The 19297-nt window shown below is 39.5% G+C and overlaps 1 protein-coding gene across 1 annotated transcript in view; it reads left to right on the top strand.

The window, feature by feature from the left end:
* The window catches only part of LOC125277193, a 47916-nt gene extending 29732 nt beyond the window's left edge, over positions 1–18184 (top strand). Inside the window, 35 exon segments of the mRNA XM_048205559.1 lie at positions 8816–8904; positions 9510–9693; positions 9756–9912; positions 10010–10062; positions 10158–10178; positions 10275–10440; positions 10515–10599; positions 10665–10773; positions 10853–10973; positions 11072–11181; positions 11257–11421; positions 11505–11529; positions 11532–11731; positions 11814–12026; positions 12101–12250; positions 12975–13151; positions 13243–13327; positions 13449–13587; positions 13683–13908; positions 14934–15057; positions 15131–15252; positions 15363–15414; positions 15510–15593; positions 15681–15857; positions 15990–16065; positions 16148–16304; positions 16388–16462; positions 16545–16707; positions 16786–16970; positions 17043–17264; positions 17345–17466; positions 17585–17666; positions 17746–17829; positions 17907–18012; positions 18092–18184. Of these exon segments, the coding sequence (XP_048061516.1) occupies positions 8816–8904; positions 9510–9693; positions 9756–9912; positions 10010–10062; positions 10158–10178; positions 10275–10440; positions 10515–10599; positions 10665–10773; positions 10853–10973; positions 11072–11181; positions 11257–11421; positions 11505–11529; positions 11532–11731; positions 11814–12026; positions 12101–12250; positions 12975–13151; positions 13243–13327; positions 13449–13587; positions 13683–13908; positions 14934–15057; positions 15131–15252; positions 15363–15414; positions 15510–15593; positions 15681–15857; positions 15990–16065; positions 16148–16304; positions 16388–16462; positions 16545–16707; positions 16786–16970; positions 17043–17264; positions 17345–17466; positions 17585–17666; positions 17746–17829; positions 17907–18012; positions 18092–18132 (4347 nt within the window). The 3' untranslated portion in view covers positions 18133–18184.
* The last annotated feature ends 1113 nt before the right edge of the window (positions 18185–19297 follow it).

Genomic DNA, 19297 nt, shown 5'->3' with positions numbered 1-19297 from the left:
TTTTCATATAAAACCAACAGAACTTAAATTACATACAGTTTATTAAAGCTGCAAGCAGCAATGAAAGGGCCCTCCCACCCAAACCACCACTTTAGGAAAAAAGCACGGTAGGCAATATGCATTTAATTATATAAATACAGGAGGAGGACTTTAGTCATTTGTATTTGCCACAATTCCTGCTACCAGCTGGTGGGGCTATGACTGCAACTAAATTGTGTTGAGTAGATGTCTTCAGGCAGGCCACTTAACAAATGTGAAGTTTTAGGCAGATTGGACATTGTATGCTTGAGTTACAACAACTTCCTGTTTCGTGACGATAATAGCATGCTTTAGCATTCAGATAAGTGTTGCTAGAATGGTTTAGAATGTTTGTAACATGTTTAGCACTGTATCGGTGCGTTCCAAACGGGATATATCGCCGAAGGGCACTTTGGAATGAAAATAATCATGGCTGCCATATTGAAGGGTCATTCCAAACCAAAGTGCTCAAAACTGGCTACTTCAAAAAGGGCTACTTTGGAATTAAGGATTTCGAAGGGTACAACTGATGGACACTTCGGGCCCCCATGATCCTTTGCACAGGGAAGTTCTTTGACATCACAGAATGGGTACAGGAGGTTAGGAGTTCGATTTTACCTATACATGTGTGTATAGTATTTTTCTATACTACTGTAATATTTAAAGTTAGATTTGGTACATTATTATGGTCAAAATGGCATTGTACTTCAACAAAAATACTTTACATCTCCCTTTATCAGTCCATTCAAACACCTGCGTGAAGTTGGCCCCCCACCCAACGCAAAACGTCTGCAAAATAGTCTCAATCGTTTGTGCTCCGTTTGTGCTGGTTTGTGCCGTAAAAATTTTCGTTTGTGCTGCTTCGGTTTTTTAGATATTAAAATAATATTTATAGGTCATTCTCAGGTCACTCAGCCCCCCACATGTTCCAAATTCATCGAAAATAGTCTCAAACGTTTGTGCTTCGTTTGTGCTGGTTTGTGCCGGTAAAAGTTTCGTTTGTGCTGCTTTCGATTTTAAAATATTAGACTTTGAATTATAGGCGATGACGTCACTCAGCCCCCCCACATGCTCCAAATTCACCCAAAATAGTCTCAATCGTTTGTGCTTCGTTTGTGCTGGTTTGTGCCGGTAAAAGTTTCGTTTGTGCTGCTTTTGATTTTAAAATATTAGATTTTGAATTATAGGCGATGACGTCACTCAGCCCCCCCACATGCTCCAAATTCGCCCAAAATAGTCTCAATCGTTTGTGCTCCGTTTGTGCTGGTTTGTGCTGGTGAAATTTCCGTTTGTGCTGCTTCGGTTTTTGAAATATTAAAATAACTTTTATAGGTCATTCTCAGGTCACTCAGCCCCCCACATGTTCCAAATTCGCCCAAAATAGTCTCAATAATTTGTGCTTCGTTTGTGCTGGTTTGTGCCGGTAAAAGTTTAATTTGTGCTGCTTTCGATTTTAAAATATTAAACTTTGAATTATAGGCGATGACGTCACTCAGCCCCCCACATGCTCCAAATTCACCCAAAATAGTCTCTTTTGTTTGTGCTCCGTTTGTGCTAGTTTGTGCCGGTGAAATTTCCGTTTGTGCTGCTTCGGTTTTTAAAATATTAAAATAATTGGGTATTCATTCTCAGGTCCCTCAGCCCCCCACATGCTCCAAATTTGCCCAAAATAGTCTCAAACGTTTGTGCTTCATTTGTGCTGGTAAAAGTTTCGTTTGTGCTGCTTCGTTTTTTTAGATAGGGCCTATGTCTATTAAAATAATATTTATAAAATCTCAGGTCAATCAGCCCCCCACATGCTCCAAATTCACCACAAACAGTCGTAATCGTTTGTGCCGATAAAAGTTTCATTTGTGCTGCCTCGCTTTATAAATATTAGACATTGATTGCATTGAAATGAATGACACTGAACGGCTGTAAATGCAAATCGCATAAGAGCATATTATAGTGACTATTAGGCTATATACCAAAGCATAGACATTTAACAGAAATAGTAGGCGCAATGTGATTTCAAATTAAGTCTGTTTGCTTTCCTCCTTTTCAGTGACAAGCGCGTGTCAGAAACGGAAAGTTGTTGCATCAAAAAAGCTGCATCAGTCCGTGTAATTCCTTCAATTAATTAGCCTACGTCAAGAAAATACGACTTATTTAATTGTCTAATTAAACAAATCGAAAAAACAAATATAGGCATTCGTTTAATTTGATTTTACTCGAAAGTAAACAAAGACAAAAAAGAATTAAGCCTATATAAGATTAAAAAATGAGCTTTAAGAGTTTTTTTTTTTTTTTTTTTTTTTGTATTTTTGGTTTATGGGTTTAACTTAAATTAGTTTATGCTTTAAAATTCGTTTCAAATGTGTGGGTGGCCCCTAAAATACTCATTTTGGCTTTATATGGTCTAAAACAACACTGAGGAAATTTTAATCTATTTGTATTTATTTTATTCTTAAAAGGCCTAAGTAAAACCTAATGGTGCAACATGTTTCACTCGTTATTACAAGCAGTTTTTTGTTTTGTTTTTTATTTTTATAAATAACATAATTTGTGTTTCATTGGAAAAACCTAAAATATCAGAAAACAATGGATAGGATTGCGCAGGCGCCTCCGCGAACAAGATGCTCTCTGATGAGTGATTGATTCCTAGATGTGTATGTGTTTTATGTTTTGTATGCTTTATATTAATTGTGCCTTGTATTTTCTCCATTTTAATGTACAGCACTTTGGACAACTTCGGTTGTATTGAAATGTGCTTTATAAATAATAAATACAAATAAGTACAACGTTGTTGAAAGGTTTATATAATATTGTGTTTCCTGAAGGATAATTGATCATGATTACATAATTAATTGATGATAATTCTATTTTTTTTTTTTTTTTTTTTTCATTTTGCTTTTGTAAAGAAATAATGAAATAACAATATTGGATGTTTAATTGGGGTCCGGGTCCGTCATCCGTGCACCTGGTAGGCTGATTTGATTTTTTTACTTAAAAAGAAATAAAGAGGAATAAGAAAGAGTTTGATTTTTGTGTTTTGTTTTGTGTAAAAAAAAAAAAACTGAAAACTGAAAAATAAAGCTAGATTTTTCGTAATTTTATTCATGGGTAAAAAATATGATTATTCTTTAATATTTGTTTCGCATGAGTGACGCCCTGAAACGCCATTCAACTTATGTCTTGCATGTCCCATCATGCAAGTTCATCTTATGTAGGCTACTGCTCTGCATATTAGTTATTATTTATTTTTTTTCTAATTGGTTGTTTCATATATTTCTTGCCAATGTAGCCTACATCTATAGTGCGGAGCACAACAATAGCCTACTTCTCTTGTCCGCGGAGGCGCCTGCGCAATCCCTTCCATTGTTTTCTGATATTTTAGGTTTTTCCAATGAAACACAAATTATGTTATTATTTATAAGAATAAAAAACAAAACAAAAAACTGCTTGTAATAACGAGTGAAACATGTTGCATCATTAGGTTTTACTTTGGCCTTTTAAGAATAAAATAAATAGGCCTACAAATAAATAAAAAAATTCCTCAGTGTTGTTTTAGACCACATAAAGCCAAAATGAGTATTTTAGGGGCCACCCACACATTTGAAACAAATTTTAAAGCATAAACTAATTTGTTTAACCCATAAACCAAAAATACAAAAAAAAAAAAAGTCTTATATAGGCTTAATTCTTTTTTGTCTTTGTTTATTTTCAAGTAAAATCAAATTAAACGAATGCCTATATTTGCTTTTTCGATTTGGTTTAGTTAGACAATTAAATAAGTCGTATTTTCTTGACGTAGGCTAATTAATTGAAGTAATTACACGGACTGATGCAGCTTTTTTGATGCAACAACTTTCCGTTTCTGACACGCGCTTGTCACTGAAAAGGAGGAAAGCAAACAGACTTAATTTAAAATCACATTGCGCCTTCTATTTCTGTTAAATGTCTATGCTTTGGTATATAGCCTAATAGTCACTATAATATGCTCTTAAAAAAAACCGAAACAACACAAACTAAACTTTTACCAGCACAAATCAGCACAAACGGAGCACAAACAAATGAGACTATTTTGGGCGAATTTGGAGCATGTGGGGGGGCTGAGTGACGCCATCGCCTATAATTCAAAGTCTAATATTTTAAAATCGAAAGCAGCACAAATGAAACTTTTACCGGCACAAACCAGCACAAACGAAGCACAAATGATTGAGACTATTTTGGGCGAATTTGGAGCATGTGGGGGGCTGAGTGACCTGAGAATGACCTATAAAAGTTATTTTAATATATTAAAAACGGAAGCAGCACAAATTAAAATTTCACCAGCACAAACGAAGCACAAATGATTGAGACTATTTTGGGTGAATTTGGAGCATGTGGGGGGGGCTGAGTGACGTCATCGCCTTTAATTCAAAGTCTAATATTTTAAAATCGAAAGCAGCACAAACGAACCTTTTACCGGCACAAACCAGCACAAACGAAGCACAAACGTTTGAGACTATTTTCGATGAATTTGGAACATGTGGGGGGCTGAGTGACCTGAGAATGACCTATAAATATTATTTTAATATCTAAAAAACCAAAGCAGCACAAACGAAATTTTTTACGGCACAAACCAGCACAAACGGAGCACAAACGATTGAGACTATTTTGCAGACGTTTTGCGTTGGGTGGGGGGCCAACTTCACGCAGGTCATTCACCTGTTTCAAATACATAGACACAATATGCAATATGGTGCGATAAACCAATATTAAATAAATAAACTAACGTTAAACGAAGGGCGCAGCTTGCACAATCTGCTCCTCTTTGATTGTCTCGTAAAGATGACGCAGAAGTGCATTCCAAAAAAAAAATAGTTTTTTTGACCCTTACACCCTTCATCCCTTCGAAGCTCTCACTCCGGAGGGTAAACCCTTTGAAGGGATTAGAGCATAGGGATGAGCCCTTCCGAATGGAATGCAGGGTATATTTTAGTATGTTGCATCACAGTGTTAAACAAGTCACTTCCTGTTGCCAGTGGGTGGCACTATTACTATAACTGAATATTGTTATGCAATGACAGAACTCATTAAAAACATGTGAAGTTTGGGGCAGATTGGACATTGTATGCCTGACTTACAACAGCTTCCTGTTTCATGGCGAAACAGGAAGCAGACTTTGTCAGGTTGCCACGGACATGCCATTCAACGAAAACTCACTAAGGGATTAAAATTAGACTGACCAAAAATGATGAGGTTCAGGATAAATTTTAATGTAAAACATGACTGTTGCCTGCAGGTGGCGCTATGACTGAAACTGAATATTGGCATGTAGATGTCTTCAGGCCAGGGGCCTGATGTAATCTTTGCATACACACAAAAAAAGGCACCGTAGTAAAGCACCGAAATTACATGAAAACATTACTTCATCTAATTATAGCTTAGCAACATAATGGCATAATGACAGACACAGAAGGAATCGCTCTGTGATCGTCCGACAAGTAGCTACTGTACACAGTACCGTACAACATCTGCTGAGCGCAGTTGTGCTGCTGGTGTTGTGCACAGAATGACTGTAGGCTAGCCTAAAGATAACTCCTGTCATAGTCTTCCTAATATTATGAAAAATGCCATTGTATTTAAACGGTAGCTAAATGCAATGGCTATTTAGCTATCTAAACACTAAAAACATTCTGAACAGTATTTTATACAAGTTTGATTCAGTTTTGTCTAAAACAAGACAAGGATGGTGAATGATTTTTAGCAATGTAAAGTGATGGCATTTATAGTCATATTTTCTTAATGTCTTGTACCTAAACATGGTGTCGCGTGGATGGGAATATGCATGGAAATTACATGCAGATGACATAATGCATAGTAAAACTAGGCTTTGTAACCTCCATATATGGTGATTTTGGGGAGGAGACGGGGTTGAGATTCATGTACGCACAATCTTCAGCTGACTGGGTTTTATAGAGGGAATTTTTGCACTGGTTCTGCCATAAAACTTTTGTGCGTACGGACAATCTGGGTTTTATGCATATGCACACTTTTAGAATAAAATCTACAGAAGGTTTTATAGCTTACTTGAGGCCAAAGGACTCTAATAAAACATGTGAAGTTTGGGGCAGATCGGACATTGTATGCCTGAGTTAAAACAACTTCCTTTTTCATGGTGAAACATCGAATTTTGTCAGGCCGCCACGGATACGCCATTCAGCGAAAACTCAAGATCTTCACAATTTAAAGGCCTTTAGATTAGACTAACCGAATACGATGTTTATCTAATAAAATCTCTAGTTCGTTAAAACACAACATCTGGAAATGGCAACAACTGCAAAAATTTTGTAGAGAAAATTTGAAATATCACCCCAGTAATTCTCATCTACTCTTTTATGAATACTAAGGATTGGGACATACTTATTTGCTCGCCTATATAGTAGAGAAGTAGGCTGTTTTGGATGCAGCCACTATAGGCTTGCTTGTTCAAGATGCATTGACGCTGCACAGACCGATTTGCGCATGACATCAAAGTACAGAGCGATTCAAAAGCATAAGCGACTCGTATGCTCTCCAAACACTCTCGTGGTACTCGATGTCATATGCCAATCGGTCTGCGCAGCGCCAGTGCATCTCAAACAAGCCTGTTGTCTTGGGGAGATGAGAGGGTCTCTTTGGTCTTTTTGTGAAAAATGCAGAAAATCGAACCTGATCCGGATTTTTTTTATGACAGATGAAAGTTTTGGAAGCAGTGTGTAAACGTGATTGACACGTGTGTTATATCGTAAACGTACAGTAGGACTGCACTCTTTGTGGATTGTGTCTTACTGTGGGAAAAAAAGAGCGCAAATAGCTTTATTAACTGCAAATTAGTCACTGCAGGGCACATAAAACTAAATTTAAGATCACCCCAAAACTTAAATTTACTTTCATTCAGTACAAAGCATTATATCATCATCATTAGGCAAACAACAGTCATAAATCATTACAAGTCTAATAACCTGGTAGCGATTTTATTTTCTTTAAACAACAGAATAATATTAAATTGCAAAATATCAGCATCATATGTATTCACGTAGTTTTAATAGTCATTACAATTCAAGTCTTATCATAGCTGGTAAAACCTGCCAAAGAAAGAAAACATTGAAATTCTTTACTTTAAACAATATACAATATCACTCAACACGGTAAAATATAATGTAAAGCCGTAAATGAGTCCTTACTGTTATGACATTCCCTTCTCTGCCTCCTCTTATTAAATAACCTTTTTATTATAGTAAAAACTACATATTGTTCCCAACAAACGTATAGTTTGTTTGACATGCAGTTTATTCATTAAATGAGCTGTTTCCTCACAAAAGCGGTTTATTCAGTGTAGTGATGCCTCTTCTCCTTTGACATACATTAAAAAAGGCCTCTGGTCTCCTTTCTTTCATACCTACAAATCATGTTAGCATGTTGGCTAAAGGTTGCAGGTCTGCCTTCCAGTGGCTTTGGCTAAACCAAAGAGCTTAGAACCCAAGGCGACACTTTGATACTTTTTGGCTAACAGCCACTAGATGGCGTTCCAGTAGTGCGGCCGCCATTATTACTCACCCAAAATCGGCGAATTTCACTGCCAAATAAGAAGCGCAATAGAACAGTTTTATAAATTAAGTCACCAGTAAATTGTATGGCTCCTACAGTAAATGTTGTATTGTCTTATATACGTTTTATTTTACCAGTTGCGGAATCCAACCATTCATCCATCTAAGGTAATGTAGTTAGCCTACATTATTGAGTATTTCCATTTTATGCAACTTTACACCTTTATTAATAGTAAATTAATAATGAATACATTTAAGATCATCATGTTTGCAGCAAACAATATATTTCAGACCTAGTGGAGTAATAATAATAATATCTAGGTCTGAATTGAAATATATATATTGTAGCTACATTTTAATGGAACACGCTACAAACATAATGATCTTATAATACATGATGCATGGCTGTGTCTGTTATCACATAATTCACACTTTTGGACACTTTTGCTTTAACGAACATTAGACAACACTGCAAATCAAGCTGTTATATTCATATATTTATTGTCCAACATTCCCAATTTTTCTGATGCATGTCCTTAATTTCATATGTTGGTAATAATCCAGTGTTTATAAGCTTTTTAAAGAATTTTAACCCAAACGGACTGGGTTTCTAGAGAGCAAAGGTTTTGTGAAAAAAAGTGGAAGACTTAAACACAAAGTGTGTAAAATAAACTGTTAAAAGGATTTGATGATCACTAGTGATAGTATTTTATTCTGTGTTGTCATCATTCAGGTTGGATTTCAGCTTTAATGTATGTTTTGTTTTATCAAAGCAGCTGATATTGCCATAGATATTGCCATATTGCCAGTATCACCCCAAAATGGCGGAAACGCAGGGCTGCTGCTGGGTGCCGGTGTTGCAGTGGAACGTTCTAATGACTGTCGCTTCTTGTTTGTGTATATTCTTTGGCTAAACTCTGCAGGACAGCGTAATACAAGGACCGACGTTCCCCATCCGTTGGGCAGTCTCGTATTTGGTGTGAGATGCTGATGGATGAATGTGTTTCATCCCAAATGCATGAGAGTTGGCAACCAACTCTCTGTGATTAATCACCGGGGCTCCGCCCTAACGACTGCTTGATTGCCTGTGAGTGTGAAATCAACCTGTTCTGATTTATTAAGAGCATTTAAATAACACTGGCAGATGATTCAAAGTTAAGCTGTAGAGCATTTGAACAGTGTGATTTTTAAAGTACTGTTGGGTTTTTGAAAGAGACCCTTGATTTCTGTCTAGTCTTGGATGATTACTCTTCATGGCTGTGAGAGAGAATTGTGTTTGGAAAGGGCTCATTTTAGCCCTTTTCCTCTTTGCTGTTGAAGGACAGAAAAGGCCGTAAGTACCATGAGTTTTGAAGTGAACAGAAGGGGCCTAATGTTTGTGCTGGTTTAGTCTTAAAGATGGTAAAATGACACCTAAGCTTTAGCTGCATGTTAAAGTGCGTTAATCACATTGTACTTTGTGGCCATATAGTGTTCGAAGGATAAAGGATTTTTTTATTTATTTTTTTATTTATTTTAATGCAAGTCATTGTTGAAGGGAGTTGGAGTTTCTTGTTCCTTGTTGTGTATGTATTCTGAACAAAATGTTCTTGTGTTCTTTCTTTTGACCATGGCAGCCCAGTGTTTCCAAGTTTGTAGCTTCTCTGTGCATGGGTTTTTTTTTTTTTTTTTTTTTTTTTTTTTTTCTGCATGTTTGTCCCATCCAGATAACCAAACCCAACTACTTACAAATTTGGTGCTCCAAAATACCACCCTACCAACTCCAACCCACCCCCTGATGGAGATGATCACTTTGGGCTATTTTTGATCGGCCTTTAGGCTAGTTTTGATATGTAGACCTGGCAACCCTCTGGTAGCCACTTTCTGTGATTGTTCAACCAACATCTACATGTTCTGACCTGATTCCTTTTGGAATCTGAACCTAAACTGTTCACACAGGTTATTCATGGTGACGTTCCCTGCAGTGATTGAGTCTGGATCTGATGCCAAATTGTGTGCAACTCTTCTGAAACCCCAAGAGAGTCTCACAATGACTGTTTCTCTGCTTGATGACAAAAACGGGATAACTAAACTTGTGCAGCAGAGCTCCTCGACGCCACTTCATCGTTGCTTTAGTTTCAAGGTCTGTCATTAGATGCATGTGGCTTTTTGTCTGGTTTGTTTGTTAACTGAATTTCTCTGCAGGCTCCTCGAGTAGATGGAGAATCGGTGCAAAATCTGAAGGTAGAAGTTCAAGGGAGGGTCTTCAGTGCAACCGAAGAGAGGAAAGTCATGTTCAGACGTTACCTACCTTTGACCTTCATCCAAACCGACAAACCCATCTACAATCCAGGACAAATGGGTGAGCTGTGAATGAATCTTTGGTGTAGAAAGTCAATTACATGATGAGTTCTTAGACAAGTGCACTATGCAATAAATGTTTGTTGGTGTCTTTGCAGTGAATTTCAGAGTTGTCACCATGGATGCCAAATTTGTGCCTCTTGATCAGATGGTAAGATCTGGCCATGAGCAAACTGTAAACTTAATGCTGGCTTTTTTTCCGTCAATGACTTTTAAATGCCTAATTCCTGTCTTTGTGTCTTGCAGTACAATCTGGTTGTGGTGGAGGTGAGAATTGTGGAAGTCTTTTAATAGAGCTGACAGCTTTTTGTACTTTTGCTTTTTGTTTGCAGTATTTCTCTGAGCTGTCAATTGTTTTAATAGGACAATAAAAATAACCGGATTGGTCAGTGGACAAACGTTTCCTCAACGGGGTGGATATTGCAGCTTTCTCACGAGTTGAACCCAGAGGCTCAGATGGGGATGTACACATTGAGAGTTTTTATTGGTGACCGAGAGGTCTCCCATGTTTTTGAGGTGAAAAAATATGGTAAGTTGAGAACTATATGCAACAGTACAACAACAGATCTGAGGTCTTAATTTAAAGTTTCCTTTCTGGTTTAGTTTTGCCCAAGTTTGATGTGACCGTAAACACACCACTGACATACAGTGTTGCAGATGTGGGACTGAAAGTTGAGGCTTGTGCCAAGTGAGTGAGGCTTTTTTTTTTTTTGTCGTGTGTAGTCTATTCTTGATTTTGTGACTATTTCCCAGATACACGTATGGCCAACCTGTACCTGGTCAAGCATTGGTGGAAGTGTGCCGTGATCCGTTTCCATATGTTCCAGGCGTGACCCGTCTGTGCCTGAGTAAAACCGGACAGGTGTGTAACTCCTGCCTTACAGTGGAGGGTTTTTCTTCTGCTTGTGCTTGACTTTAATGTGACACTCATCTGCTACCAGATGAATGCCATGGGATGTGCCTCCATTACCGTCGATACATCGGTGTTTTTCAACACCAAATTTGAGAATAGTCTTCAAGATTTGTTTGTTGTTACTGTGAACGTCACTGAGGAGGGAACAGGTGAGCTATTAGCTATGAGCTATTAGCTAATCTGAACCAACAGCCCATGTATGGAGGATGTTGACTTGTTGTTTTGGTGCATTTTTGTTTTACCTCAGATGTAGTCATGTCAAAATCTGCAACCGTGTCCATTTCATTTGAAGTTGGCAAGGTCACATTTGTGGACCTCCCAAATTATTTTGAACCTGGGTTAACGATTGACGCAAAGGCAAGTAAAAGTTCATCCCTTGTCTCAGAAGCCTTCTCATTGGTTCCCTTTCCTAACTGTGATCTTTCCCAACAGATAACCGTGTCTCGTTTCAATGGGACTCCAATTGCAAACAAAGCTGTGTATCTCCTTAATGGTAACAGCAACAAACTGCTGCTAAATCTGACCACAAACCAGAACGGACTGGCCACATTCTCTCTCAACACAGCTAAACTTCCTAAAGCGGATCTGAATCTGGTGGTATGATTCGCTCTTTATATTTGTGAAGTGTAGACTTCTTTCAATCACTCTTGCAAAAACCCACTGCATTCATTGCTCCCCAGGCTAGTGTGACTCCAGGGCTTGTTTATGTTACAAATCGCCATACTTCACTACAGATACAAGGGTTGTTCAGCTTCTCCAACCTGATTCTTCCAACAACCCATCACTTAGTGAACTGACTATAGTGACGCTTGAGCAGCCACTCAAATGTGGTGCTACTTTTCCAGTGACTGTGAAATACTCTTTTGTTGGCGAGTCTGGTGACTACAGTGCTGACATTGTCTATATGGTGAGTGAACAACAGTTTTGTTGACTGCTAGTCTGTTTGTCCAACACCGTTTTATGCACCTGTTTGTCTTGTCTTCTGTCAGGTCTTGTCCAGAGGCGTGATCGTCCTCCATGGATTTCAGACAGTCACAGCAAGGGCTTCTAATAAAGTCACAAGCGGCTCAGTGTCGTTCCAGCTGTCTGTCGGTGTTGATATGGCTCCAGCAGTGCAGATTCTGGTCTACTGTGTTCTGCCCAGTGAGAATATAGTTGTTGGTAGTGCATCTTTTGACACTGAAGCATGTTTCCAAAACAAGGTATGACATGCACTATCTTTTGGCTTCAAATGGTTAATGACGTGTCCTACAGCATGTGTTGGTCCTTGTTCCAGGTGTCTCTGGAGTTCTCTCCCGCTACAGCTGTTCCAGCTGAGAGAAATGTTTTGACTGTCTCTGCTCAAGCAGGATCTCTGTGTGGCCTCAGTGCTGTAGATCAGAGTGTCTGGATATTGGAGCCAGGAAGACGTCTGAGTCCTAAAATGGTATCAATTTGCAGTTGACTTAAAGTCCCCCTGTACTCTTTAATTAACAAAATGACTTTTTTTTTTTTTTTTTTTTTTTTTTTTCCTGTAAAGTTCTTAATCCTTTAAAATGGCTTGAATGTAACTTAACACCCTTGCCTCATTTAATATATATGGATCTATGAATATGCATACACATGACTTTTCATATCGGTAGAAAAATATGGTGAGACAACCTTTAAGACTCCCTTGCATGGCCAGTTAATGATATGCTAAAGCCTGCTGGCAGTGATTGGTTACAAGGTAGTCTGTGACATCAGAAATGTGTGTTTGTTTGTTTTTTTTTTTTTTTTTTTTTTTTTTTTTTAAACAGGTTTGAGACCGTCCATGGCTTACTGCAACTTTATACTCTGCAATGGTGTTGACTGAATTTGCACATGGTTTGTCTAAAGCATGTTAAAACCCCAGATAGACATGAACAACTTTATTTTCACCACAGGGGGTCTTTAAATTCTTACTGGACTTCACTGCCCTTCAGGTTCAGCTTTAGAATTTGAGTAATACTGATGGATCATTCGGACAAACTTATGCTATTAAGATCTGTGGCTATAGCAGTTTGTGTACATTTTGACACTTAACCTTTTAAACTCTGTGACTAGCATACCACCAATTAATGCATTTAGTTCAAGTTTCCAGTTTCCAGGCTTTTTTTTTTTTTTTTTTTTTCTTCCTTCTATGGTCCCAGGTGTTTGACTTGCTCCCAGTGCGCTCTCTATCAGGTTACCCATACAGTGTTGATGATGAACTGGAGTGTCTAGGTACTTTTCGACCCCGTCGAGCCCTTCGTCCAAATCCTGACTACATTGTCCCTCCAAATCCTGACTACATTGTTCCTACAAATAAAGCTTACACAACCTTCAAGGTAGAAAGCCATTCATGACCATGTAGTCACTGAGGAATATGCAGTCACTGACTTGAACTTGGGCTTGTGTTTTGACTTGTTACCATGACAGAGCCTGGGAATGAAGGTCGCAACAAATCTTGCTGTACGACCCCCTCCGTGCTGGCTGTATCCCAGCTTCCCCAGATTCCCCGAAGGTTGGTTTATGCAGATTCATTCACTAAGAAGGGGGGGAAAACTCTTCTTAACTTCTATTTTAGTGAACTAACTGTAGTTGTGTGTGTTTTTTTTTTTTTTTTTTTTTTTTTTTTTTTTAAGCCTTGGAAATGATTGATGCGGTTGACTTGGTGGCTCCTGCTCCTCCAGAAGCCAGAAGTGATGGAGACAAGCGCTCTGTTAAAGTAACTGTCAGATCTTACTTTCCAGAAACCTGGATCTGGCAGCTTGCTCAAGTGGGGTTAGTGAAGAATCTCTTGTTGCATCAAAAGCCCAACCCCCACCCTCTGGTTTTAAGTTCTTCTGTTCCACTTATTCCTCTCTCCTGTCCTTCAGAGCTACTGGATCCACACAAGTTTCCCTCATGGTTCCTGACACAATCACCACATGGGAGATGGAGGCGTTCTGTCTGTCCTCTAAAGGACTCGGTCTGGCTCCTCCTGCTCAGCTGACGGTCTTCCAGCCCTTCTTCCTAGAGCTCTCCCTGCCGTACTCCATCGTCCGTGGAGAGTCCTTTGAGCTGAAGGCCACAGTCTTCAGCTATCTGTCCAAGTGCATCATGGTTTGTCATGGTTTATTTTCCATTTATATTAGGGATGCAGCAATATGAATTTTGGCCAATACCAAAATCATGACCTCCTAAACATCCCCATATACTGATTGGGTTCATCACTGTCTCTTCACCAATAAGCTGCTGTGTGGTGGGTGATCTGGTGCAATATGGCTGCCATTGCATCCAGGTGGATGCTGCACATTGGTGGTTCAGGAGATTTTCCCCCTTCCATATGTAACACACTGAGTACCCAGAAAAGTGCTATATACGTAACGAATTATTCAATTATAATGCCATGCATACAATAGTCCCAATCATAGCTCTTAATGTTTTGTGTTGCTGTTTGAGCGAGCAAACTGAATGAGCACCGGGAAACTGAAGAGCTTTTCTAGCGGGTTTAACTCAAAACGTGTCCTATGAGATTAATCTGCTATTTATACTCCACTTAATATTACAACTATATCACTATAAAGTGATGCAAGTGTATAAGCAAATTTGACTTCTGATCAATGTGCTCATGTTCTGGATGCGCTCCCCACAATGACACACTACAACACATCGGCAAACCTGGAGAATTCAATTTTATTCTTGTATGCCACTCATGGTGGTTATTGTGAATTGCTGTTTAAGCTACGCACACTAAAGATCACCTGTACAATGAAGCATTGTGCTGCATCGTTAATTAACTCAACCAAACGTATCCTGTACAGATTAATCTGATACACAAACTAAACAATATTGCATCTTAGAATGGCACAAATAGCTCAATGCACAAGCAAACTTGATTGTGCAGTCATGAAGGTGTAACTCCATGGGCGCGTCTTCTGCAACAATGCACAAATTCACAATCTTTTCTTATTTCATGTAGCCTATATATCAGCTTTAATACATCGGCCAGTTTTTATCGGATCAATAACGAAAACTTAAGTGACCAATTTATCAGTCAATATGTCTGATTATTTTGTGCATCCCTACTTTACATAATGGATCTGTATAGAGGTGTATTTGCTCCATGTGCTCTGTTTCATTGGCAGGTTAAAGTAACTCCAGCTTCATCCACGGCCTTCACTCTTGTAGCGTCTAATGAGCCGTATTCATCCTGTCTCTGTGCTAATGGGAGAAAGACCTTTAAATGGGTTCTCACAGCTTCTGTTATTGGTTAGTTTTGGACTCTCTCTAAATTTGAAGTGTATTGGGTGTATTAGGTGTTACTTCCTGTCTGTCTCTGCAGGAGCTGTCAATGTGACTGTCAATGCTTCAGCTGAACCGTCCCAGACTCGATGTGGCACTGAAGCTGTGACCGTGCCAACAAGAGGACGTGTTGATGTAGTCACTCGAAGTCTACTTGTACTGGTGAGTGTTAACCAGCCTTCTGGAGTTTGATCATGAAGATCATGCAGTTACTGATGTGGGTTTTTTTTTTTTTTTTTTTTTTTTTTTTTTTTTTTTTTTTTTTAAATTAGGCTGAAGGAGTTGAGAGGACAAACACCCAGAGTTGGTTATTGTGTCCAAAGGGTTTGTTTGCAATCAATGATTCCCAAACACATTCTCCCTGTACAGCCAAACATTAGCCTAGTGCTAAATGCTGATCCATTCTGTTCAATCTGCAGGAAACGTTCTTTCTGAAGATGTGACTCTGACTCTTCCAACAAATGTGGTTCAGGGATCAGCCAGATGCTCAGTTTCAGTCCTTGGTAAAGTATTTCACTGAGAATACTGACATGTGATGTTTGCCAGAATAACTTGTTTCTGATGTGGGTTTTATGATTGACCTCTCATAGGGGACATAATGGGTCGTGCGCTGAAGAATCTGGATAAGTTATTACAGATGCCGTATGGCTGTGGAGAACAGAATATGATTGTTCTTGCTCCCAATATTTACATCTTGCTGTACCTGGAAGCCACGGGGCAACTCACCGCAGCCATCCGAGAGACTGCCATAGGCTACCTTCAGAGTGGTATGGATAACCAAATCCACTTTAAATATGTAGAAGACTAACTTCCAAGGAGGTTTAGTTCTGCTCTTCTTATTGGAGTGCCTCAGACACTCCCTTCCTGACCAATTTACATGTGGCTTTTGACCTGAACAGGATACCAAGGACAATTAAACTACAGGCATGAAGATGGTTCATTCAGCACATTTGGTTATGATGAATCAAATACATGGTGAGTTTGACAGTTCTTTTGTGTAATCTGTCATGACAACAACAGTTTGTAAGTTTCAGTTTGTCAACAACTCCATGGCCAGGTTGACCGCCTTTGTCCTGAGGACTTTTGCTCTAGCCAGGCAATTTATCTTCATTGATCCGCATGTCCTGCAGAGTGCAAAGGATTGGTTGATCAGCAAGCAGGGTTCAGATGGTTGTTTCATTCAGCAGGGAACTCTGCACCACAATGACATGAAGGTGCATTACATGTCTTAAAATACCCTCTAACCAATAGGCTTGGTGCAGAGTTCCTGTAAATCAAGTGTGCTGGTGTTTTTTAGGGTGGTGTTGGGGACAGCGTGACCATGACCGCCTATGTTGTTGTATCACTGCTTGAACTAGGCATCCCTGTCACGGTAAAAGCATCTCCAGTTGATGTTTGAGCAGCCTGTGGATGACCTTCCTGTTCAGGCTGTCATAAATTTTTGTTCTCTTTAGGATCCTGTCATCACCAATGCTCTGTCATGCTTGAGGCCTGTCGTTGGGAACCTGGGAAACACTTACGCCACAGCTCTGCTGGCCTACTCCTTCAGTCTTGCTGGAGAGACCAGCACTCGATCACAGCTTCTAACTGCTTTAAACAACAATGCCATTTCTGAAGGTGAAATCTTACTAGCCTCTTGATGTTGGTTCATCAGGTTCATTGTCATCAACTTTCTCCCCACCTTCTCCTCTTTAGGCACTAAGCTCCATTGGTCTCAGACTTCATCTGGTGATACTCTGGCGGTGGAGATCAGCTCTTATGTGCTTTTAGCGGTTCTCACTGAACAGCCTCTCTCAGCGGCTACTCTGGGCTATGCTAACCGCATTGTCAACTGGCTCGTGACCCAGCAGAATCCCTATGGAGGCTTCTCCTCTACCCAGGTTCCTCTGATGGCCAAACATGAGTTCAATCATTTATATGAGTGGAGTTTTTAATCTGGTGCTTGTTTTTAGGACACTGTGGTGGCTCTTCATGCTCTGTCTGTGTATGCTGCTAAAGTGTTCAGCTTGGACGGCTCCAGCACTGTTACTGTACAGTCCTCGGTGGCAGGAGGAGAGTCTTATAGCTTCACTGTGAATTGGGACAATAGGCTGCTGTATCAGGAGAAGCCGCTGAAGAACGTTCCTGGCAAATATAATGTTAAAGTCACCGGATCCACTTGTGTGTCTGTGCAGGTCTGTGTATTCACCATTCTGTTTGTCTCTGTTGTGCACTTCCTAATTATCATTGTGTTTGCTCTGAACTCCTACTGTAGGTTGCATGTTTCTACAACATCCCGACACCCGTTAAAGTCACTAGGACGCTGAGTGTCGAAGCAAAGGTGAAGGCAGACTGCCGACCACTGGGAGCCAATCTTGTGTTGAGCTTCACGGTGAAGTAAGAATAGCTTTGGCTTTGTGTCCTGAAACCAGACCATGTTTCTGACTCCTACAAAAGGAAGCTGTTCTTGCTCCTGTTGACTAAACCTCTTTATTCCCTCATCACCCTCATTCAGTTACAATGGCGCAAAAGCAAGCACTAACATGGTTATTGTGGACATTAAGCTCCTGTCTGGCTTCACGGCAGATACGTCACTGGTTCGTATGTTTAAGATTCGGAAAGTCTGAAGGAGCTTCAAGCATCTTGGGATTTAATTATGTAAACTCTTTCTCTCAGCTTGGATCTTCACCCCAAACATTCGCCCCACTAGTGGAGCGGGTTGATGCTGGAGATGATCATGTCCTAGTGTATCTGAAAGAGGTGAGACTTTGTTCACTGGGTATATTCACTAGCTGCCATAATCTTGTGTGCTGTTGGTCATCTTTTCTGTCTCTCAGGTTCCCAAAGGCGTCCCCATGACTTACGCTTTGCAGCTGAATCAGGTTCTTGCAGTGAAAAATCTCAAGCCAGCGGTCATCAACGTTTATGACTACTATCAGACAAGTATGCTTGCATCTTAATCATGTTTTGCTCTGGCAAGTTCACTGAACATGATCCAGCTCACTTCCTGTTCCTCTTTCAGGTGATGCGTTTGAGACCACATACATGTCGTCCTGTCCCTGATTTGAGTACTGGCTACAGGATGCATGACTCGAATAAAATGGATTTTATACAATCCGTCTTTTTGTTGCCTCCCTTGTAATTAAGTCAGGAAGTTGTAGGTTTCATGTTTCTATTGCCCATGTGCTTTCAGGTCCTTATAACATGACTGAAATGTAGTTTGCTCAGGCAGTGGCTGTTATTAACTGGTTGAGCTTTCACTTTTTGAAGCTAAAACTTGACTGACTAAATGCTCTTGCAACTGTAGTGGATTTCTTCAAAAAGCTGCTTTTCATTTGTTTTGGACCAGTAACTAAAATTCTAAGTCTAAACATTTTGCAGAGTAATCTATGTAAATGGAAGGTTAAAATTGTTTTAATGGGAAATATTGTTACACTCGTATGCACTTTGCAGGTGACATTTAATAACTGCTTCTTGATTTACAAGTCTCTACTTTTCTCTCCATGGTAATATGCACTTTATGTAGGCATTCAGTTATAGACCAATATCTAATGTAGCCAGTTCTATAACAAACTGAAAGGGGCAATACTTTCCTCATTGAATGACTCCACTATCCACTCAAGTATTATGTATATGAAAACCATACATTTAACAGTATGTTGGATACTTGCCACTCAAAGTGACCTCAGCCTAATAAACCTACTCCTGTTCATCTAACAAGACTAAGTCATCTGCTCTTGAGTAACTTTAAGGATTAAGCTATATTTAATTTATACAGTGGAGGCTATGCATGGTTTACATTTATTTTGTTAATTCTGTACTTAAGGTGTTTCACTGGTATGTAAAAATTTGAACCACTAGCTCAACCATGTCAGTAGAAAAGTCCTTTGTGTTGAGCCCTGCAGCAGCTCTAAATAGTCACTGTGCTATTACATGAAAGGTAAAATATCTTGATCCACGTCCTGCAGAGTGCAAAGGATTGGTTGATCTTTCTGAAACTTGGATGTGCTGACTGCAGGTGGCAAGGAGGACCAACGATCCGGGATTACAGCAGAATGGAGTTATATTGCCGAAAATTGGGAGAACATGGCTCCTTTCTACAAGGATAACAGAGTTGTATTGCGTCAGGAGGCGATTGATGGTTTTGCTGATTCTGAGGCCTGCTCCAGGTTGGTAGATTTAAAGCCAAGCCCCGATTATGTGGAGCCCTCACGGCGTGAGCGGGCGA

Source organism: Megalobrama amblycephala, linkage group LG1 (genome assembly GCF_018812025.1).
Source record: "Megalobrama amblycephala isolate DHTTF-2021 linkage group LG1, ASM1881202v1, whole genome shotgun sequence".
NCBI classification, from domain to species: Eukaryota; Metazoa; Chordata; class Actinopteri; order Cypriniformes; family Xenocyprididae; genus Megalobrama; species Megalobrama amblycephala.
The sequence above is the reverse complement of the archived record's forward strand: the minus strand, read 5'-3'. Positions and strand labels throughout refer to the sequence as shown.